Source organism: Lingula anatina, chromosome 1, assembly GCF_051362555.1.
Source record: "Lingula anatina isolate TDL-2025a chromosome 1, LinAna3.0, whole genome shotgun sequence".
Lineage (NCBI taxonomy): Eukaryota > Metazoa > Brachiopoda > Lingulata > Lingulida > Lingulidae > Lingula > Lingula anatina.
Window position 1 is genome coordinate 42,391,888 of NC_141767.1, and position 24,111 is coordinate 42,415,998.

General features: G+C 35.3%; 4 protein-coding genes across 8 annotated transcripts in view; 2 read left to right on the plus strand and 2 right to left on the minus strand.

Moving 5' to 3' along the window:
- The first annotated feature begins 6 nt into the window (after positions 1 to 6).
- LOC106179889 (dynactin subunit 3) lies at positions 7 to 4,701 on the plus strand. The gene is made up of 7 exons (XM_013563695.2): positions 7 to 173; positions 2,248 to 2,332; positions 2,548 to 2,634; positions 2,972 to 3,055; positions 3,347 to 3,405; positions 3,761 to 3,820; positions 4,029 to 4,701. Exons 1-7 carry the CDS (start codon positions 78 to 80, stop codon positions 4,101 to 4,103), a joined length of 546 nt encoding a protein of 181 aa, XP_013419149.2. The 5' UTR covers positions 7 to 77; the 3' UTR covers positions 4,104 to 4,701.
- A 522-nt stretch (positions 4,702 to 5,223) lies between these two features.
- Positions 5,224 to 8,111, minus strand: LOC106179888 (PWWP domain-containing protein 2A). Its single transcript, XM_013563694.3, has 2 exons — positions 7,921 to 8,111; positions 5,224 to 7,767 (listed from the first exon to the last, which is right to left on the minus strand). The coding sequence occupies exons 1-2, from the start codon at positions 8,067 to 8,069 to the stop codon at positions 6,378 to 6,380; spliced, it is 1,539 nt and encodes a 512-aa protein (XP_013419148.2). The 5' UTR covers positions 8,070 to 8,111; the 3' UTR covers positions 5,224 to 6,377.
- Positions 8,112 to 9,655: 1,544 nt separating this feature from the next.
- Positions 9,656 to 16,101, plus strand: LOC106179884 (sorbitol dehydrogenase). Of its 2 annotated transcripts, none has more exons than XM_013563685.2 (9): positions 9,656 to 9,798; positions 10,492 to 10,525; positions 10,985 to 11,149; positions 11,574 to 11,733; positions 12,215 to 12,333; positions 12,714 to 12,779; positions 13,072 to 13,247; positions 13,738 to 13,859; positions 14,315 to 16,101. In XM_013563685.2, the coding sequence occupies exons 1-9, from the start codon at positions 9,745 to 9,747 to the stop codon at positions 14,472 to 14,474; spliced, it is 1,056 nt and encodes a 351-aa protein (XP_013419139.2). In that variant the 5' UTR covers positions 9,656 to 9,744; the 3' UTR covers positions 14,475 to 16,101. The 2 variants fall into 2 exon arrangements, with proteins under 2 accessions (XP_013419139.2, XP_086857207.1); XM_087001081.1 differs by lacking the exon at positions 9,656 to 9,798 and adding an exon at positions 9,861 to 9,970.
- Positions 16,102 to 16,261: 160 nt separating this feature from the next.
- The window catches only part of LOC106179883 (inositol polyphosphate-5-phosphatase A), a 38,869-nt gene continuing 31,019 nt past the window's right edge, over positions 16,262 to 24,111 (minus strand). For 3 of the 4 annotated variants that reach the window (XM_087001075.1, XM_087001076.1, XM_087001078.1), the window contains 4 exons: positions 22,054 to 22,162; positions 21,771 to 21,833; positions 20,481 to 21,374; positions 16,262 to 19,555 (listed from right to left, as the gene is read on the minus strand). In XM_087001075.1, the coding sequence (XP_086857201.1) occupies positions 20,514 to 21,374; positions 21,771 to 21,833; positions 22,054 to 22,162 (1,033 nt within the window). In that variant the 3' untranslated portion in view covers positions 16,262 to 19,555; positions 20,481 to 20,513. The remainder of the gene's footprint in view (positions 19,556 to 20,480; positions 21,375 to 21,770; positions 21,834 to 22,053; positions 22,163 to 24,111) is intronic. The other variant, XM_087001077.1, reaches the window with a different exon arrangement.

Sequence of the window (24,111 nt, forward strand, 5' to 3'; positions counted from 1 at the left end):
ACACATAGATCTGACCAATCATTTTGTTCGTAATATCATAAGCCTTATGAGCCTCACTATCAATTCACAAATTCATCATGGAGGCAAAGAGTTTAGACTTGATGGAATCTAGATTAGATTTGTTAGAAAATCTAGTATTTGGCAATGCAGATAAAGATGCTACATATCCCAAGGTACGAGAATAGTTACAATATCTTAATATTATACAGTGCTATATTTTTAAAAATTACAGATAAAATAATATCTAAATCCAATGCTGATATCGATGAAGAATATTTTAGATAATGTCACTGCGATTACCGCAAGGACCCAGTGTCATTCAGCTGTCTTGCTTCAATATTTTAAGTGTGGCAGTGGAAAACAGGAGGTCAGTAAGGATGAGCTACTTCTAGGTTCATTTCATTTGGAAATTGTTCGTTTATACCATACTTTTTGTTTTCTTCGTTATTTGAGTAAATGCTGATTTCCTGACCCTTTTCCTCTACTTAAATTTCATGAATTTCGCAACTGTTGGTAGATTCTACCCTGGATGCTTTGTCCCATTTAAACACCACATTTTCTTCTACTTTCAGCTCCCCCCCCCCCCCCCCCCCATGGTCTGCAGTTCCAAGTGATCTCTATGTACAGATTTATAAAAATCATTTATTTTGGAAAGATCTCCTGAAAGTCTATAGTTTTCAGTCTCCAATCTCTGAATTCTTGTTTATTTCAGCAAATGTAACATCTATCTCTTTGTTTTGTTTCTTATTTGCGTACAGGACATTTGAAAATTTTATACTTTTCTCTGTTTCATCCACTATGTTTTTCAAAACAACTACTTGGCTAGTTACATTTTCTATCTTCCTTTCAGAACATTCAATTTCAATATCATCTAGTTTTTTTCCAGTTTCTCACACATCATTTTAATACTTTTGGCTATATTGTCAATTTTCGAACCATAATCCACATAAGTCATCATTTTGAATGGTTGTGTAATAGGTTGCACAAAAGCAGGTGATTGCGGTGCAAATCTAACAGGTGAAAGGTTGCAATTCGTTACCATATTGTACTCCTTGGTTAGTTCCTAGTATTTTCATGTTCCCTACTGGCATTCCAATGAGGATTATTGCATCATCATGTGGTAAGATTGGTGAGTGTTCATAGTGTGGACTCTGTCCATAACTGGTGTGGCAGGATTTATGATATTACCACTAATTGCAGAACTTATTGTTAGTGTTGTGAAACAGCTGTCTCTACCCAATTGAGTAATTTTCACATATGTTTTCTTTTCGATTTCTCCGCTTTTATCAGGTCTCAATCATGATTTTTTTTTTTTTTTATGCGCTCATGCTACTCACTAGGTGTTTAGATTCATTTACCTTCCAGAGTTTCATTTAAAGTTCCACCTCTTTCACAGTAAATCTCAGTTTACTGGAGAGTCCCTACTCTTGGCATATTTTCTTGAAGCATGCACACTGTGGTCCATAGAAAGTGAAATATTGTTTTGGATAACAGACCTTAAAACCTCTGAGGTGGAAAAATATTTACATTAAAAAGATCCTTGAGATTTGGTCAAAATCATTGAGATTACAATGGAGGATTCTTATTGTCAAATGAGACATGTTTTATCTTCTTTGGTTATAAAAGACAATATTAAGATAGGTATAAATAATGCAAGACAATGAAACTAACTAAAGTTGGTTAGTGAAAATTTTGCAGATAAGTGTTACCAAAGGCTCTGTGGAAGGCTCTCAAACCTCTTGCTGGAGCCTGATATATTTTGTTTCTCATATGGGCAATATTGTTATTTACTCAGACTTTTGCAATTTTCCATGAGAATTGTGTGGTTTTTTGTATAGTAAAGTAAGTCGTACATTAATTAAGTTCTGGATAGAGAGGTCCCACTTTTTAGATGGCGTTAATTCTTAATTTTAGTTCCAGTATAATAATCAAATATATTGAACCACCAGACATAATTTATTATCTTTTTTTTTTATGTTTTCTTCTTTATTATGTATTTTTTTCAGCTATAAGAATTAACTAGATGACCTATTATTTTTCCTTCACACTACAAGTTAAAATAAATATTGAACAGTCCATGAGAACTAGGTTAAATTTATGAGTCTCATGGCAAACCCCTGAGAGTAGGAAGGTTTGGGATGACTGTAGTTTGTTCTGAACTTTTACAGCAGTGTGTAGCATAGAATGCAATAAGAGGTAATATTTAAAACCCAGAACTGACGTCATTTTATTTCTTGTTTGTTTTAGTGTGTAGAAGCACTTTCAGAACATCACAATAAATTATCATCTGCAACAGATGGTAAGACAAAAGTATCCCAAGTGTTAAAAAGGCGTAAGTGTTACAGTTTTAATACATTAACAGCAATATTTATCCTATAGTCCGAAGACAGGAATATTAGTTCAAAGTAAATATCGAGCAATAATCAATGTGAAAGTTTTTTCTTGCAGAAGTAGGTTTTATAATACTATTCTATAACATTTGTTATATTCATATAATGGATGCACATTAGTTGTTATTCCTATTGTCCAATTCCCATTTCATTTCAGTTTCAGAAATTGAAAGCTATCTAGATCCCAAAACAGCTGATGAGCTTGCATTAACTGATGAAGCCAAAGCAAACATATTGTTAGCAGGTATGTTTTTCAGAATTTTAATCATATATGGGTATATGTAGTAAGTAAAAAAAAAAAAAAAAAAAAAGCAGAACTGTCACTTTTCTGTAGGTATAGTCTGTTACCACTAAAAAAATAATACACACAGAGACCCGATTCACAAATTAAATTGTTCAAAAATAGATCCAAACTTTTTGACCAAAATTTTTATCTGCTTTGACCAAATAAGAATTTTTGAAAATAAACGAAATGTTGTGTTTGTTTTATAACAAACGAAAAATGATTGATATTTGTAGTTAATTAATCAATTTAACAAGCAAATGATCTTTGTTTTATTTATTTACATTTTTGTTTCCAGAAGAAGAAAATATTAAAAAATTAGCCAAAGATTTAGAAGAGATACACAAATCAACAGATGTTTTTGAAAGTGAACACATTAAAGGTGAGTAGAAATTCTTATGGTGTTGTTGCTTAGCATGTTTAAAAGACATTCATATTTCCCCTTTCTGGAAAATATTAAGTTATAAGGATAGAATTGATAATCAGTTGAATAATAGCATAATTTTTCTGTAAGAATAAAAAGCAGCAATATCTTTATAATTATTGAGTTAACATATGCCTTTTTTTTTTTTTAGAATCATTTCTGTTACAATTTTGATGATGCTTATGATGTCATATTAGAACCTGCCTGATCATTACATTGTGATAATGAATTTATGCACTGTTTTTACAGCTGCTCCATCTTTAGCAGGGAAATTACATTTACTAAGCCAAGTGCAAATAGAACAACAGGTAATATTTTAATTGCTTTCTTACTTAAATAATATAAAGGCAGCTGAGTGAAGCCTTCCAAAGGCAAGCATGTAATATTGTATGTATTCTTTGTGGATCTCAACATAAGTTGGTGGCATGGGAGCATTCAGTCAAGTGTATATGTTGCACATACCAAATATGCCACCTTTTACAAAGTTTCATAAACTGTTGTTGATTGTTTTCTGTGAATAGCATGTCTAACTTATCACTTAATTGCTATAATATTGATAGAAAGTGTATGCTAGGGGAGAGAGTCATGGTCAGTGCTGTGAAAATTTGAGTAAAATTCACACAATTTGACTGGAATTCTTAAGAAGAAAAATTTGTGTTTCAGGACAAAACCTGTGAATTATCTGAAGAGACCAAGAAGCTTTTGCAGTCATACAACAGTATTGTATCCTTTATCAACTGCAAACCAATACCTGCATTTTAGAGTAAACTTCTTTTAACTTTTTGCTGCATTGTATTTCATGCATTAACCTGTATATTGTATCTGCTATATAAAATTAGATACGTATAAATTAGGGTTTAACAAAATCCTTTTGGATGTTTATTTGAACTCTAACATCATAAGTAGTTTTTTTTTCTTAACAATTGGGCAGGTAGCTTTGATATCCCGTCAGTTTGTAAAGTGGGATGAGATGCTGACACAAGCAGAGAGAGCAGCAGCTAAATGAGAACAAAACAAGATTGGCTCTACTTGATTTCTGAAAAGAACTAAAATAATCATGCTCATACATTTCTTTTTGAGACAGTCCTTCTTTCAGTCTACAGTGTACTGACCAGATTGATTTGCTCTTGTCTTAGATTACCTAAAATCTTGATTTAAGAGAAATGTTTAAATAAAGATGTATGAGCTGGTCGTCTCCGTATCTGTAATTGGTGCTATGTTCCTGTAAACTGTGTATGAAATAAGCGCTATTATTGTCCTAATCATTTTCAACAAACTTCTGCTTTGTCTATTAATTTGACTTGCAACACAGACAGTTGCACATGAAAATATTTAGTATACCACTGGCTGGCACTTGGTACACAAGCATGAATCATCTGGCATGAGAGGGAACATAATTGCTGGTAAATAGCTCTACCAATATTATCCATGTGAAGGCACACCTGTTTGCCAAATTGCAAGGTCCTTGCTAAAGGTTTTGGTTGTTTTATTTGGAATTTGTACCTCTTACAGTTAGTTGTAAACTTATTCAAGTAATTTATTACTGCTGTATGTATAGAAATATAGATTATGATTATAATAAATAAAAGTGCTGGATGTTGTAATTACAGAATATAATGTGCTTATATTGTATTTGTATCAAGAAATCATTTTCTTAATTTTGGCTTTCTTGCTTGTAAGAGTACATTTTACAATTGTATATGTAAAATAATAGTACTCATGGTTTTGCGGCAGGTATTTAATAGCCCTGCATGATCTCCTCCTTCACAGAGATGAACAGTATGGGACACACCTCAAGTCTAGGGCAGAATGTTTATGAAAATGACAAGCTTGCCTTTTAATATGTAACAAGTTTGAAATATTTTCTGGACAGTTTCAAGTTAGTTTTTTTAAATCTTCTATTCAAAATACATCAATAAACCTTCAGAACAGTAAAGCCTGGGGATTGAAAATTTATATTGGATGAATTTACAGGAAACTGAAGCAACAAAAAAACGTAACTGTTTTTTTTTTTTTAAACTCAACCCATTTTAGAATTAAAAGATGTTACTGAGAAATTTAAAGCAAAACTGTGACTTTTTTTAAGTACAATTTTAATAACAAAATATTTTTAAACGGACAAGTACAAATTAAATAATGAGTGCGGAAGGAACAGCATCTTCTCTATACTAGTTGTCAATAAAAGCATGTGTGTAAAAACATGCTCTCTATTTCTCTTAAGTTTATAAGCCATGAGTTAGAGACTTGATGGTAAACTTCGTCTCCAAGTTGATGTCATCAATGATCACGCAGATTAAGTTCATTTTGATCAAATTAACCATGCATAAGTACCCGGAAAACAAAATATAACTTTTGTAAAAGCAAAGTAATACTAAACATGCTAAATCTTTTGACATATCGACTAGGTAGCCACATAAAAATAATGGATGAAAATAGTTTTAATTTTTTTTTGCTTTGTACTTCAATGTGTTCAGTCAGTGCCTGATTCATAACTTGTATCCAATACCTTCATCCCTAATGTGATGTTCATCGCTTAACATAAAAGGCTGATAAAATGAGGAAATCATTATATGTAGTTCAGTTTTTTTTACCAAAAAATAAAAAAAGAAAGAAAATATATATGTACCACGCCTGACTGCCCCAAAATACTGTATACATTATAAACAAGAACTGAACATTGTTAACATCACTTACAATATTATGTCTATAATAATTACATATAATAAACAGACTTGAAAACCACTATGATCATCCAATGAGGTCCTATGAAAAGAGAAAATGCATGCCTCAAGAGTATTCTTAAATAGCAGATTGGCATACCACAATGTAAGTATTCTCAGTGAAGTACTGGTAGGAATGCCATCTGATATCAGTTGCATACCCCCATGTTGCCTTAGATTCCAAATAACAAACATCTCATTTAAAATGAAAGAAACAAATACTGATATTATTTTGCCATTTCAGCAGACTTAACTGTGTCACATAATTACACTTATTGCAAAAACTGAACCCCTTTCTGGTTTTATATTTCTAATTAATAAGAGTGAGCAGCACGTTTTTCATAACATGTCCCATTATAATAAGCACCATTATAATCTGAGATAAGAAAGTGGCCTTAACCACCAGTTTTTAATTGCAACAGACCATTCTACACTAAAAACAATACTTTTTGTCATAGTACAAAATAGAATACATATTTTGATGCCAGAAATGTCATTTGTTAAGATTCCTTCACCCCCAACTTCATTTGATTAAAGAAATGAGACTGTCATCTGTATCTCTAATCTATTACCACAGGGTTTTGTTCATTGCCACATTTCTGGGCTGCAATAGTAGCCAACTTGACAGCCACTTTGTAAGACCCTCGCTTTTTCTTGTCAAATTTCAATCCAAAATCCTCTAAGAAGGGATACAGATCTAAACACTTTATGTGGGACATGGTTTTTGACCCAAACCAAGATATATGGGCTGTTTCTGTGATCACCATTCCATTGTCTCGCTGACTGAGTGCTATTCTTAATATTCTCCCTGGCCACCATGGAAAACCTTGAATTTTTCCCCATACCACATCTCCCACACAGATGGCTTTGCCTAGTTTATTAACACTTCTGTAAACATTTCTGGTTTGTATTCGCATCATCAATGGGCGGACTGTTTCCAATCTAGTCAAATGTTTAATCTCTTCACCTGGGAAGTCACCAAAATCTGTGGCATCAGAGGTTGTAGAGGTAGAGTCTGAGACATTGTCTGGTACATTTTGTTTTTTCTTTCTCATTGAGGAATTTGTTACTTTGCTGCTTTGGATGTTGGGTTCAAAAACCTTTGTTTTTGTTCTCTGCCTTAACCCAAAGCGACTCACAGCCTTGCTATTGTCATAACTGCAATTAGGAATATTTGCACTTTCCACACCAGTATCATTTGTTCTTTTCAATGGCACAGATGCACTTTTTACATGGATATTACTTTGAACTAGTGCCTTCACTGTCTTTTCATCCATATCTCTTGATTTGTGTTTGTGTTTATGTTTCATCTTGTGTCGATGAGAATGGTGTGTTAAGCCTGATACCTGCTGGCAGGCTTTTTCTTTCGCCTTTCTCAGAGCTTTCTTGGCTTTTTTGTGGGCATAATCCAGACGGGATCCATCTGAGACACTTCCTTCTTTTTGTGGCTTTGCAGGAATTTGCACCACAGTCCCTTGGCCTTCTGGGCTAGTGAAAGAAATTTTGATAATGGGACTAGTTTTCTTTTGATCCTGTGAGTGTGTAGTTTTCAGCCTTTTGCATTGCACCTGAGGTTCTAATGGAAGCTTTCTTTTAGCAGTTTCAGCTGAAGTTTTTGTCGGATCTGTAGGACTGTCTTTGTTTTTGTATTCCCTACATGGCACTTTGCACTTGGCACACAAAATCTGTCGAGGTCGCAGGCGCATATTTCGAATATTTTTGTCCCATAAACGTTTGACTGGTGTTGTAGTTGCTGCAGTCAACTCAGTGCTTGTGTTTTCTTCATTGTGTTGATTGAAAGTATGTCTCAGTGTTACTGCAGATGATTCAGGCTTCACAGCACTCTCTGACACAGCAGTGTCCAAGGACAAAGTGTGGGAGGGGTTTTGTTCTGGACACGTTTTCTCTACTGTGGGCACACTTGGCATGCAAATACCGTAGGGTATATTTCTGAAATCAAAAACAGATATTTACAATGATACGGATATATAGTTTCATTACATCTATAAACACGTACGAAATAAATTCTTAAACACAAAATAATTCACCCATTCATTGCCCAGTCTGACACCCCGTCTAAATATCTAATGTTTATTTGCTTACCTCTTATCTGCATCCAGTAAAACACCTCGGAATCTTTTGCTTCCATGTTCCAGGTAAACCACGAGGACATCATCTAAAGCCTCCTCCACAAGCACAGACAAAGAAAGGCCTTTCAATTTTAAAGTTTCTTGTTCTATTTCTTCCGCCATATTGCCGTCACTGACTGGATGGATTAACAAATGCGCATGCGCTGCCTTTCCGTGTTTTTGTCGACGTGAAGTTGTCCGAAAAAACGCATTTAATACAGTTAAACAAAAAATTATTGCGTCTACAACAGAATTGTCTGTGAAACATCCTTTACAGACGAATATTTTATCAAACAATGACATTACAGCCTAGTATGATACGACCGAGTTTAAAGTTAATCTAGTGTAGGACACCACTCCTCAATTCCCCTAAAACCGCACCAACACTAATAGGCCCTGGCTGTCAATTGAAGAACTTTAATTTCTCGTAATTATTGAGACAATTCATTCTGCATTAAACGCAAAAACAATAAAAAATAGAAACAATCATAAATAAAAAAAAGAAAAAGGCGACTTTCCTAGATTTATTTTTTACGCGTGGAAATCAGCTTAAAGATGCCCAGGGCGGGGTAAAAAAAACCCGACGCAATGTTCAGCAGTCTATTTAGAACTTTCCGTTTATTTAAATTTTTTTTTTTTTTTTTTTTTTTTTTTTTTTTTTTTTTGCTAAAAGAGAGGATATTGTTAAATTTATCAGTTAATTTTCTATGATTAGTCTCTTCGTCAACGATAATAATTCTTAAAGATACAATTCCTCCCACCTAATTCGCCACCCTCGATACTAAAAAGTTTTTAAAAATGCCGCTCGCAATTTTGCGGCCTTATTAATTACACATATAGGCCTGGTTATTTATACAAGAGTTCTTTTTTTCTGCACGTGCTCTCTGTAAATTGCTCTAAACGATCACACAACGTCTGGTAAACACGTTTTGGAATAAATACTGGTAGGACCTAATTAAGTGCAAAGTCAAAAAAAAAAAAAAAACCAAAACACGCAATCTCCCTTACCCTTTGAATAAAATTCAATTAATATTATGAACTTTCTTTTGTTAGATCTACACCATAGTTATTCGGTAGGGCCTACTTCTATTAGGGCATCCATTTTATTTTTCCCCTTCCATCCGTTTAAGTTTTCATTAGGCCTATATATGACGTGCAAACAGTTCTACTTCCTGAGAATCTAATAATTAATGTATGGCGTCCATTCTAAGCTTTTGCTTAGACTGTTTCATACTATCAATGAAAAAATTAATGTAAATTTAACGTTGATTTTGTTTAAAAAATAGATAAATACATAAATAACTAAATAAATAAATAAAAGAGGATTTTTTTATATCCCTCACTTGGAAACATACAATAGGGGTATTTCAAGAGTGAACGTGAGAGTTAAAATCCTAGCATTATTAAACAAATATAGAACAAAGTACATAAAAAGAACATTGATAAAAAAAAGAAAGAACACTGGGGTCATGTGGATCATTTGTGTGTGGGGGGGGGGGGGAGGGGGGATAGGGAAGAGAAAACGATGTCACTCTTTTTTGTGAAAACTGCAAATTACAAAAATAGCACCTTTTACATGATCATCAGTGCAAATATTCCTGCCCTGAGATGACACTCGTCTCCGAAGCTCTTCAAACTTCACACAATCGGCCTGAAATTGCTACGATCTCAGAATGCAGCTGTTGTAACATATATATTATGAGTTTATGAGTCTGAACACAACGATGCTCTGAGACCGCGATACCGCGGCTCTTTGACCTAATTACCCTGTATAGAACGCCCACAAGCAGTCGGCAAGATGGGAGACTCAAACTTGTCCGCGGTGCTTTATGCAGAAGATGACATGCGTTTGGTAAGATCTTAAACTGTCATTGTTTGCTCATAATTTCAGGTAAATGTATTGTGTATCTGAAAATGTTGAGAGTGATGAGTGCATTTTAAATACATTAAAGGACTGACGAGTTTGCTCTTGACCAGGGGTAATCCACGCTGAACCCTTCGACTTGGCGAATCTACGAATACATGTACAGGTACAGTACGCTTGCGATATGGATATTATGTCACTGCACTATGGATCATGGCTTGTGTACTTGCAGTTATCTCTACACGTCTCTGATATTCATGTGGCACGTTATGTAACTAGAAGATAGAGATATATTTGTGCCAACTGTGGTCTGTGTGCTACTTGTACATGTACTTATCGAAACTGACTGAAGGGAAAGTAAGTCACTTCTGATGGACTGGTTGAAGAAAAAGGCTCACCCTTCCTTGGATGAATAAAAAAAATATTGTCACTTTACAAAGATAAAATGAAAAAAGTATCATGAAGTGTGTGTGTGTGTGTGTGTGTGGAGGGGGGGGGGGGCGGGAGGGCGGGAGAGAGAGAGAGAGTAGGCGTGGGTATTGCTCTGCCCGGGGCCTCGCAGCTTATAGTCCTGTTGATTCTATTTTTCCTCTAGTAATGAACTTGTACATTAGTACCTGAACCCAGTGTTGCATATAATGATCATACCTATATTTATTCCTTTCTTTTGCCACATTTTAGGAAGAATTCCCAGTGAAGGATCCAGGCCCAGGAGGTAATAAAGAACCCACACACAAGCATGCATGCACGTATAGGGGCCTATATACTAGCTATGCACAGATGTCTCTAGCTAATTCATGACACAATTCTCTACTGTTGGAGAAAAGTGCACATAATTTATCTGCGGCTTTGGTAAAGGGTAATAAAGGCCCTATTTTTTTTTTTTACAATTGTGCACACACACCCCTATTTTTTTTTTTTTTTACAATTGTGCACACACACACATACACACACACACACACACACACCATTGTCAGTGTGAGACAATGTATCAGTTTGTTAAAAGGATAATGGCCAATATGTCACATGCTTCAGTTGTTCAAAGACCTGCACTAATTGCAACAAGCAAATTGACTTGATTTAAGTGGAACACTTTTTTTTCTTAGAGTCTAGGATACATTAAATGGCAAGCCTATGTATATTTATTCAATCTGTAATTTCATTTGTTCTCCAGAGGTCCAGATTTCTATGCACTCCACTGGAATTTGTGGCTCTGATGTCCACTATTGGAAACATGGCCGGATTGGTGATTTTGTTCTGACCACACCCATGGTGTTGGGCCATGAATCTTCAGGCACAGTTTGCAAAGTTGGGTCTGGCGTCACCAGTTTAAAAGTCGGTAAGCACATGCACTGTGCACTGAAGATAATTTCAGAAATAATACTTTGCCTTCTAGAACTGTATGATTTTTAATGACAGAAACTAAAATGGTCTTGTACCATTTTCACTGCAGCAGAGTCAACTGGTAAAAGTAACTATATATGGTATGAAAAATTCCTGTTGCTATAAAAACAGAGTAGCTTGACAAGAGCAGAGATTCAAAGGTTTTGACATCAATAGGTAAAGAATTTCATCAGTTCTGTTATACACTCACTTACAATAATAGTGTTTTCCACTCCAGTATCCTGGTAAAGGGAAGGGAGGGTGTACACATTTTAGCTAGAGGTTACAATGCAAGAAAGACGCTGAAATATTGGATTGGAAATAATTAAATTTTATCTGTTGCTTTGATGAAAGTTTTATTGTATCTAACATCAACATAGGTGACAGAGTAGCCATTGAGCCTGGAGTCCCGTGTCGTGTGTGTAATTATTGCAAGACTGGTCGCTATAATCTCTGCCGTGAAATGCAGTTTTGTGCCACACCTCCTTATCACGGCACTCTAACAAGATTGTACACACACCCAGCTGACTTCTGTTTTAAGTAAGTCAATAACTATTGTAGAATACAAAACTTCTTCTCTTTATGAATATAGGATTGTTGCATTTTTGGGCCATATGGGACAGTCTCCTCTTATCTTTGAAAGTAGGGTTGAATGTAGCCCTTCAGAAAATCTTGCCTTTCCCCTCTTTTTTTAGCCCCCTACCTCTTTTGAAAATCATTTCCTTTGTGTATGAACAATGCTTACGGTCAAATCCTTGAATAAAAGGGCATGTAAGGTGGAAAATATAACTGAATGTGAATACAGCACTCTATCTATGTGGCTTTGCACATATTTTGTACTTATCACATTGCCACAAGAGTAGCTTTGAGATTTTCTCATTAATTTGCCTTCATATTTTTACATTTTCCAGCTAAAATATTTTAATTTCTTACAAAGTACATGATCAAATTGTAATGTGAAGAATTAGAGACTTGAAAGGATTTTTCAATAATATCTTATGTCTTGATTTCTTGACTTCAGACTGCCAGATAATGTGAGTTACGAAGAAGGAGCCTTGCTAGAGCCTTTGTCTGTGGGAGTCCATGCTTGCAGGAGAGCTGGAGTATCACTGGGGAGTAAAGTCTTCATTTGTGGAGCAGGTAGTTTATGATCATACTATATTAAATGGGGAGTGGGGTGAGGTTGGGGGTTAGGCTGTCTTCTAGGTGTTCCAAAAGCACCTTACCAGTATAATGTGCAAAGGTGATTTGTTTCTGAATTGATTATGGAACTGTCCTGCTGCGTGGCATGTTTGAGAAAATTTATGGTAAATTAAGTGCATGAAGAGTGAAATATTATGTTTTATAATTGGTTTGTTTGAAGTAACATTGGTTTTGTGTCTGCTTTTGAGCCAGCAGATGCCTTTCAATTGGGTTGAAGTGAGATTAGGAAAAATTCCACCCCTGTGCCACATGAAGTAAAAGTTAAGATCATCCGGTAGACGGATATCTAATGTATTTGATCATGATCTATAATCTAGGTCCCATTGGACTGGTGAACATGTTGACAGCAAAAGCAATGGGTGCCTCCAAAGTCTGCATTTCAGGTAATGCACTCATTTCAGATTATTTTGATTTGTTTGAGTTTAGTCTCTCTTATGTTTTTGAACCATCATCTTGGAACGTGTGCCACTCTCTTCTTTGATGTATATGTTTTCTTGAGTTATAAGTGTAACTTTATTTTTTGTTTGTTATTTATGTATTATTGTGGCATATTTCAAATGATCAGAAGAAGACTTTTCAGCCACAAACACTAGTCTGTAATTGTTTTGTAAGCCCATTACTGTAAAATCTTTTCTAAATATCATTTTATCAAAATCATGTACCATTGTTTTTCAGACATATCTGAAGGAAGGTTAGTTGTTGCCAAGACAATGGGTGCAGATTCTATAGTCCTAGTGAACACCAAAGATGCCAAAGCTGTGGCAAAACAGGTGGAGACAGCTCTCGGAGAAATGCCAGATATAACCATTGAATGCAGTGGAGCAGAATCAAGTATCCAGACAGGAATATATGTATGTTTGCTTGATGTATTTTTTTTTAAGAATATAAAGAACTGCATTACAAACAATATTTCAACCATTCCTTTTGACTGTTTATGAATTTACTACATGTAGAACATAAATTTTCAAGAAATATACAATGGATTATTTAGTTCCAAAATTTCATGCCATATGTCTTGTCTATGAGCATTCTCCCAGCAGCTATTCGTGGACTTGGGAGGAGATAGGTATGCTTTGCAACCCACTGGAACTCAGGGTATTGTGAAGCCACTTTTTCATGGGTGAATTGAGGCTGTCTTCTGGGTCTTCTGGAAGACGATCAGATTTTCAATTTTACATTGACAGGTATCTAATTTTTCTGTCTGAAGACGACTAAAAATGGAGGATTGATCAAAAAAGAAAAAAAAAAAGATAATTTAGAAAACTGTCAGAAAATGCCTGTGGATTCACCCCTGTTTTTAGTACATCTGTGAAAATAATGAGATAGTGTTTTAACTTTCAGGCAACCAAGGCTGGTGGAGTTTTGATGCTGGTGGGTCTTGGTCCAGCGGAGATCAAACTTCCTGTGGTCAACGCTGCCTGCAGAGAGGTGGACATAAGGGGACTGTTCAGATATGCCAATTGGTAAAGAAATTATGAATCTCTGAATATAGTATAAGTGAAAGAAAATTTAGTTTGTACTGCTTAATGTGCATTTGAATAAAGGGCATAATACATCAGTAGTAAATATTTATGTGTAAATCTTATTATTTTCATAAGATAAGTCTGTGCTAATATATAGTCAAGAATCCATTACCTTGTCTAATATTCTTATTTCAGCTGGCACAAAGAAACAAAATCATATATCTAATGTGCAGTGATTATTTGATACATTTATGGTAAAAAAAATTAAGACGTGTGTGTGTGTGTGTGTGCACGTACAGATAAATAGAGAGCAGTGGTGATTGAGTGATAACAATAGACTTACTGATTTCATACAATACTAACATATTTCATATAATCTAATATACAAACACATCTATGGAAACACATCAAAATTTAAGCAGTCAAGTAGGTTTACTTGCAACATTTGTTTACAGCTACCCAGCAGCTTTGGAGATGATTGCCTCTGGTGCAGTGGATGTGAAGCCTCTGATCACCCATCACTTCACTCTGGAGGAGTCCTTACAGGCCTTTGAGACTTCTAGAACTGGTGCAGGAGGAGCTATCAAAGTCATGATAAAATGTGCCAAGCAGTAGGGGAAAGGGTGGTGTTTTTTGTCAGTTTAGTTTTTCTATGCTGTCATTCATTTTCAAATGGAGGTGGGTTTATATTGGTAGCTAAATTTTTATTACCTGGAATGTAAGACAATATGGCCTTAGAGCATGAAGGACAAATCAAATTAATGTCATAGTCCAGTGAAAGATCGTAATGATTTTATGATTTAACTCATATACAGGATGTTATTACAGGCTCATTCCAGGTTCTGTATCCAATTGTGTATGTGCCAAACACAACTGATGTTTTGTTGTACACATGTGATAAATATAGGTTAATGGAACATGGGGGTCTTATAGAAATTGATTGACTCCATATATGATTTAAACTAATGTGACTAGATCTAGAATGCATATCAATGATCATACATAACTTTGAGATATTTAAAGGAACAAAAATTTAATGTCTGTTAAGAGTAATGTTGTTTGGTGTCTTTTAAATGCATAGATGGCAAAAAGAGCATCATCCACACACAGTTTGTCAAGTGTAGCCTGAACTTGCTCAAATATATAGAACAATATACTAGTAATGTTATACCCCGTTCACACTACAATCTGAAATATCCGAATTTTTGCAATGCGAATTAAGGGTGAAAAATTCGATTCGGTTGTCTGGCCACACACAGCAAGAGGGAAACCGAATCGTGCACTGAAAATTCAGGTGGAGGTTCCGGTTTGAAGAATCGCGCATGCGCAGAATCCATGAAAACAAAAAATGGCGCCAATCATTGCTCTTCTCGCACTCAGTTTTTTTTCTCGTGTGTTTGTTTTTGGAACATCAAATTTAACCCAAAAGTCGTCAAAAGGAAGAATTAAGTAAGAACAGGAAGAATTTGACGGATACAAGAAGGAGACTAGCCGGGTTTCGATGGAGAGTGTGGGTCCACTGACCTGGCATGTTGCTTTTCTTTCCCACGAGATTTGCTAGTGCATGCGCAGTGCGATCTAAACAGGTGGCCCTTCCGGTAGAGTAACCGAATCGCTGGAGAGAATCCAGCTCATTAGTAGGATTTTTGGAAACCGGTTTACAAAAATCCTCATGCATTCAGACTACCGCAATAATTCGAATCTTGACCTAATTCGCTATTTAACCGGTTAAATGACTGCAGTTTGAACGGGGTATTAATGTGTAACAGGCCACTTTCTAACTTACATTTTATTACATCACACTGTTACACACACTAATATGAAACATTCATTTTTGGATGGGAGATATTATCATTGTAACTTGCCCAGTATATATGCGTTTTCCTTTAAATTAAAAAATCATAAACAAGGACAGGTGAAGGAAGGAGGGATGTATAGGTTATATATAATACATATGTAATAATCACTATGTTAAATGATTAAATGAAGTATTGGGAATCCTAATTGATGCCAAATGAAATTGCTAGCGGAAAGTATCCATTTAAAATGTTGTTCATCAGTCTGTCAAGAAACTGCACATGGATGTGATGCACAAGCCTTTATATAACATTAACAGTTTTTGAACAATGAAAAGATTGTAGAGAATTGTTTACTTGCCAGAGGGTACATGCACATGGCAAGTTAAAACTGTATTTTGTGGCGGTGATGCAAACAAAAAATAAAATACTATTTTCCAATGAAATTTGTCGGCTTTTCATAAAAATAAGATATATTGTTGTACACTGGCATCTTCCTTTCAATTTTACAGTTCAAGAAATAAGGTAAAACTAGTACTAATAGTAAAACTTTCAAAATACATAAATGAAGTATTGAGTTGAAATGAACAATGAAAACCAAACAGAAAGTTAAAAGACATTTATTATTTATATATTTAACAAGTATGACAAGATGTGGTTTCAAACAACCCAAACCCGTGTTAGTCCTCCCAACCCCACCCCAATTTTTTTTTACAGGAAAAAAGACAAAAGAGTATGCAATTCCTTGCATTTCAAAACTAATATCATACTTGTTAGTGGTCTGTACACCTTATAGTTACAATGACAGATAGATAAGCTGTATGTACACTTCCCTTACACTGGTCTTCCCAGGTACCTCTCACAAGTGCCCAGAGAGTCCTCAACTTTGACAAGCCTATAGACAGGTACCCAGATAGTACACACATTTAACAAGAAAAACCCCCTACACTCCCAACTTTTTGGGAACTGGGACCTTTGACCCCACCCCACCTCCCACCCACCCTGGTGAGAACCCTCCAAACTTTCTTGCGTTTCAGAAACCTTAGGAATAACCTTTACACATGTTGTAAGGATTAAACTGACTAGTTAGAGGTAAGCCTTAATTATTTTAGCAATAGCTTTATGGGAGCTGTCAATGTATATCTGCACAGTAATCTAAATCGGACTGAAAGTTCTAGTTCCAGAATCTCAAGACCATAATTTGTTGCTTGTAGATATTGCATCACTGAAATTGATGAAATCTGAGCTTTTTTTTTTTTCAATTTTCTGATATCCAGGTAAGGGATGCTAACTTTTCCCCCTGCAAAAATTAATATTTTTTAAATTACAAAGAAGTGGGCTTCAATTTGTGAGCTAGACCAGCTTCCCAAAATGAGGTATGTATTTTCATACTAAAATTATTAATAATACTACTAATAACAGAAAATAAATCTGAAAGAAAATAATTTGAGCTCAGATAACCTTATCAGCCCTATGAATCCAAATAAATCAATAAATTACATTGTATGATTTATCACTGCTGTGGGAATGGTAATGGAACCCTAACCATTAAAAAATTTCAGCACATTTGCAAGATTTTAATACTAACAAATCTTATAATGAGAAAACCACCTCACATGGTCTGTTTTTAACTAATACCAACACCATTTTCCACCACACACACCACAAATGTAAGTTGGCATTATCTAATATGTAACTTTCAAAGACGATAAACAAAAAAACTCTGAGGATGTTCAATAGCATAGTTGTATCAAATTTTTAGTGTCTAAATGAACAAGAAAACTTAAGATAATTTCATAAATATTTAAATATTACACCAGTGCCCATGTTTTCCCCCCTTTTTTTACATAGACAACCTTACCAAAGGGGAAATTCTCAACTGTAATTGTGAAAGTACCTTGCATTTAATGCAGTGAGATGAGGCTTAGGGCTACCACTGGTCTTGAATGCTGTATGAGAAAAAAGATGATTATATTACATATTGAAAGAATTCAAATACACAGAGGTTTGCACAGACTGTATTGTTATAAATCACAATGCACCCTGATCTGATGTGGACTACTTTTTTCTATGCTGAATGAACATTTTACAGGTAATAGTGCCACCCACATTTAACATCATAGTGATAATATTTGGCATACAACCATATAATCCTAGCCTCTACAATAATATTTTAGTTACACTTATGAAATCAAAAGGTGTTAATAATGCATTGGTTTTGTAAATTTAAGAAATTTAACAGCAATTTTATAGACATCAATTACACATATGGAAGCTGACAAACTAGTTCTCTTCAGCATTATAAAAAAAGGAGAGCAAAGAAACAAATCTCATTGACCACTTGTACACTCAATACTGAAGGCTTCAAGCACTTATTTAAATGGGGTGTGACCCAATTTGTAGACAAAGGAGTCACTGGTTGCTCTTAATGCATTTTAGTGTTTGTTTTTTCAAAGTTTAAAGCTACTGAGCCAAAGACATTGTGCTCTATGAGAGGCAAAGATGGTGCACAGATATGTATGATGTAGAAATGCTACCAATCATGATTTAAAAAGATGAAGGAAAGAATAAATACAACACTAGTTACTTTCTTAACTTCCCCCCTCTTAAATCATTGTTATTTTTTCTTTTCGAGTAGATAAGGAATCAGCAACACATTGACAATGTTCTTAACAAGTATAATAAATAAGTGCTTCAATTCGATACGAAGCACAATCAAATCTAGATTTGTCCACAGCATGATTGAAGACAGGTTTGTCACTACCCATTTCTCAATCATCATGGTCATAAACTTATCTACAAATATGAATAATCTATTTGACCATCATTATATCGCTTTCCTCTTTGGTAAGTAAAATAAATAGTAATACTTCAGGAAAGATGGGAACAATGAATAAAATATATAGTATCTAAAGACTCCATGAAGTTGTTTGTGTTAAAAATAATATTATTTACATGACTTAGTATAGATATCTTGTGATCATCCTCCTAATTATCCTTAAATAAGTTGGTGCATGGATACAAGCAGTTAACAAATTACAGAACTCCTCGGTTCAACAATACACTGCAATATTGCACATTGTATACAACCAAAATGTATAAGCAGCAGTTATACAAAGTGAATGAGAGGATCACTTCTCATATCAACACTTTTAAGCTTTATCACTGACATGTGATCCTTGCATGTTTACAAGGTCTCGCTTCAAGGAGTCATATACTACATTTTATACAGAAATACTTACTTTTATAGCTATCTCTATAGCTAGGGAAAATAACATTGAATTAGGCCTACACAAAATTTTATGTCCTAGCATCTACAGTGTATTTACAGCTGAGGTAAGGGGGTGGCCAGCACATGAATTCAGCTACATTTGTCCTCCATGTTTCAAAAGCAGAAGCATAAAATGAAACATCCAAGAGGCAGAAGAGAACTACAGTTTGTTCTAACCTGCTACACTGTATGAAATAAATAACAAGTATAAGGCCCCTGATAACTACTTGGTCTGATGTGCATTCCAAGCTGGAATACTCATGAAAATTAGACAGCAAGAAAAGCTTATCCATGAAATTTTAAATACACTATGGAAATGATTTTTGGTGATAGGTGAAAACGACACACCTCAAGAGGAAATATAACAGAACACATCCACAAAGGCATGTAGAGTAATTAAAATATCGTGAGAAGTAATGGTTTGGTGTTGTAGTTGTCCTGATCTAGTTTCGCATCAACAGGAGGATGTCGTGGCTATACTGAGGTTTCCCGGAACACCTGGACCGAGGCATCTTTACTGGTGCGTATATGGAGATACTTGGTGGTGTTCACCTGTGTTATCTTGATCTGTGGATAGCAGTCTGTGGCCTTCAACCTCACTGCTTTATGTGACGCTGCTTCGGCCACACCTAGAAATTAAGATTGCACAGTTATCTTAATTTATGAAAAGCAAGATTAATAGTATATATAAGGTGTTTTTTTCTACTCCTACTGCAGTATGCCCAGATATTTTTTTGTATAAAACTTAAAGATGTGTTACTCATAATGCAACGGAACAAAGGAGGTCGATTTAACATCAGAATAGTCATTCTGTAAGAACAGTTTGTGTGCGTGTCATTGTGTATGCACTAAAGTGTGCATCCCCAATAAATAAGTTGGAAACAGTGTAAGGCCGTTCTGAGCTGTGATTGACAGGGAAAGCAGAACAAGGGGAAAAATAAAAACATGGACAAACAAAAGCATTGCATTCTGGGCAACAGATCCACATGTTCTTGTACATTTTGCAAAGTTGATAGTGTATTTACAAAAATCTAAGATGCAAGACAGAATTGTGGATGTGGACTGTTTTTCTCCCTTGCAAGGACTGCACATGCTTATAGTTTTCCACAAACATAAAATTTATAGCAAAAATTCACACAATGTGTGCTTAAAAGATGACGAGCAACACCTAAGGCAACAACATTAAAAAAATATATATATATATATTGTTAACAATTTAAACAGGCAAAGATATCTGTCACTACTTAATCCAATATGCTAGTTTCAGCCATGTTTCATTCAATAAAATCATAAGAAAAATTGTTATTCAAATATACCTGATAAATCATTTAAGCAAAATGATGCGTCTATGGATATTATTTTAATAAAAGAAAACTTTTCAAAAGTTCAATATGTAAACCTACTAGTAGCCTTTAAGATTCAACTTGACTGCATACAATTCAAACACATTCATATTAAAAAAATCAAAATAATAAATATCAATAACACAAACAACTTTGACAGTAATGACCAACAGCAAAATCTAAATAAAAAAACAAAAGACCATGCACTTACACCAAGATAGTGAAAGACAACATCAAAAGCACATCACTGCAGTACACAACCACAAGGGCAACCCTCGCTCCGAGACAAAGACGATAAATGTCTGTGGCGTGTGATTTTCCGCCGTGCAGGCTGTGCATGCTCAGCCTGCTGCTGTGCAACAACCACAACTTGCTCCGGCCCTGCACTGTGATTTGAAGCACCTATGTTACTTTTACCGTTGTCTGTATTGTGCTTGCCAACGTTATCCACAGTAACAGGTGTTTTAATTGGCACTAAATCATCAGTGCCATTCTGGGGTACAACAACATCACTTTTTGGGTCTTCCTCCCCCCCAAGTGACTGGTCATCACTGATCTGGACAGTGCACTGACCATTAGTGGGAGGGGGTAAAGAGGGTGTCTGACCTGAGGCTATTTGACTTTGACCAACACCGCCACCATCATCCCTGGTCTTCTCTTCGCTGTGGTCATCTTCTAGATCCAGTTCCACTTCAGTTAAACTGTCCTCCTCCTCTAACTGACTTTCACTTAACTCGTCCTCCGAGGATGAACTGTGGTGCCTGTTGCGTCGCACGCTGCTATACCCAGGGTGCGTTTTCCAATATGACAGAACGCCTGCCTCTTTCATCACATCACGTGCAATGTCATGAAAAGATCGCCCATTCATGCCCTCACTGTCTCCCTTACGTTTAAAACTTTGCCGTGTTATGGGGTGCAGAGTCTGTTCTTTTTCAAATGTGGCATAGTCATGGATGTTGATTTCATCCAGTTTTTCCGGTTCCACCTCCTCGCCGTTGATGGAGAGGATCTTGCGTAGGGGGATGTGAGGACTAGGCTGAGGCTCGGGTACCAGCTCTGGCATCTTCCCAGCATTGTGTTTCATGTTGAAATACAGGTAGATTGGCTGCAAAATAGAAGAGAAACAGTTTTTAAGTATGAACAAGTATTTATGTTTAATGATTATGCAACTTTGACTGCTGTTGATTTTCTCATAGGTCATGTTTATATTAGAACTTTTTTGCACTGAAAATTGGTCAGACTTGCATAATCAGACAACTAGTTCACACAGAGATCCCCCTGAACCTTTGTAATCTAGTTGTCAGATGATTATCTGCAATATTTCTAATGGTGTAAACACACAGAGCTACAGAGGTAAAAGTTTCATTTAAACTAAGGAGATTAAATAGTGATGTAGCTCACTATCTAAACTCTTCTTTACAGTGGAACTGCACAAAGTTCAAAATTCTATGTATATCACAATAATGTGCTAATATGTATGCCATGTTTTGCCCCATCTTACCTTGTGGTCTCCCATGCATACTTCCTTGCCTATGCACAAATACAGGGGTGGACCACTAGAATCCTAAAACAAAGGGAAAATAAAGAATATTATATTAGGAAAAGACAGATTAATCAAATATGAAAATTTTCCATTTTACCAATAAAGTAATATTAAGAAACTAATACCATACCGTTTACATATATTTAAAAAAACTAAAACTTGGATGTATATACAGGCTTTAACATTCACAATAACTTAAACTATGGGTTCAAAACACCAAGCAGAAAGCCTCTCTACATACATCTATAATGCTTTTGGCACTGTAGCTGACAAATATCCTGTCACACCATCCTGGGCACCTGGTCTTCATGTAGTTCACACCATCATCCAAACTCTCACTGAACGGATAGCTGAAAACAAATAAATTAGCTAAGGATATAGTACTATCAATATTTGAGAGTTTTCAGACAAAGGATGAGTGCGAATAACCATTGGCAAAGTGCCCATCCTCAAATTTTTTTAATAATTTGCTATTATAAAGTTTAGGCATATATTTGTTGCATGGAAAAATATTATTTGGTTTGAGGCATTATAACTTAGTATTTTTAATGAATTATATGTGGGGGGGGGGGGGGGGGGGGGGGGGGGGGGGAGCCGGATTTACCTGTTGTATGCAATCTAATGAATCAGAGCAACTAGGTTTAAGCAATTATATTACATAAACGATTTTTTCTAATGAAACTTGTCTTGTGATGTGAAAAAGAGTTATATGTTAAATAATTGTGGTGTGGCACAAGTAAATGGGAAAGTAATTATTGTTTTTTTTTATCCTAGAGAAGAGAGGGAGGGGTGGTATATTACGGTATTTTCTCACAGAAGCCATCACTTATTTCACCTAGCTGTATAAAAGACTTGTTACTAAAAAAAACTTGTTTCAGCGTATTTATTATTTTTATATATTTTTTCTCACATACCAAAACTGTACCAAAATAATGTAAGGTAGAACTAAAAACTAAATGAAAATATAGTACACATAATAACAGTTATGGCCAATAATCTGTATGACAATGAAATCAAATCACCTAAAAAGTACTTCATATATGATTATGTATGTGATAAAGAGCTTGTATAGAATGCAATGCAAGAGTTATTTTATATAAAATATACAAATATGAGTATAAAAATGTATAATGAAACAATAAATAATCCATCAGATGTGCTGTCCGAAACACTTTTTGTCTCGCTAATACTGTAACCACTTGATGTTGGTAAATGTGAGGCATCCAAACAGCCTTCTCCACAACATTATTTTCAATTGTATCCCTGCCTCATGGCAAACCCCATATACCACAGGACTGAAGTGATATGTGCACAACTTCCAACTGTCTTAGAACCAGCTTTACACTGTCAGTACCAGCTACTGATGGGTCTACTTTTGCTATGGGAGGTCTGAATCCATAATGTGTACTGGTGGCTAGATGTGTGTCTTAATTAACTATTTTGGCTCTGATTAAATCGGGTGCATCCTTGCATACACTGATTTCAAACTGGCCATCTAGCAGATGCTCATCACTATATTGGCTAGCTTGCTTTATATGGTAAACTTCTGGTGTTTGTTATAGGCTGGTGGTCTCTTGTATGGAATATTTACCAAGTCAATAGGTTTCACTGATTTCCTTGACAAATAAAGTCATTCATAGTATTTTGGTGAAAAAAGGAGAAAAAAAACTCTGCAAAGCTACTATGAATAGTGCTGGTGTGGAAGATTAGGTCATAAGTAACAAAACTAGGGTGTGTGATAGTCCTTTTATTTTACTATTTATGCAAAATAGACATAAATGGGGACATTTACACAATAATTTTGGTTGTACAAAATGTACTTTCATGCCCATTAGAGGGGGTTGGGTCAAGCCAGCCTTATGTGTAGAGGTCTATTTCAGCATGGGTCTCTATATAAAGTAGGAACCACCACAATGTACATCTGCTATTATGATAATTAATATAACTTTGAATATCTGAAGCACATTTTACATTAAATCTTTCTTAATCCTAAGAAATAAGAATGAAAGTAAGATATACTTACTGTATTTGGACTCTTTATTTCCTATCCATATTCCCCCCCCCCCCCTTTTTTTGATAGCATGTATTACATGAAAATGACTTTTCTTTTTTTTTTATTGTTAATGAAAATATTTTACTGACTCTAATCCCTATTTTCCTTTCAAAGACCTACATTTTATTTTGGGTTGTTCTTGTTGTACAAAAGTTTCCCTGTATCTACCCTTCCTTCCTATGTAAGCATGTAGCAGCTACCTCATGGCAGGAATAAACATGGCCGCCTGCTAGCATATGGACTGAA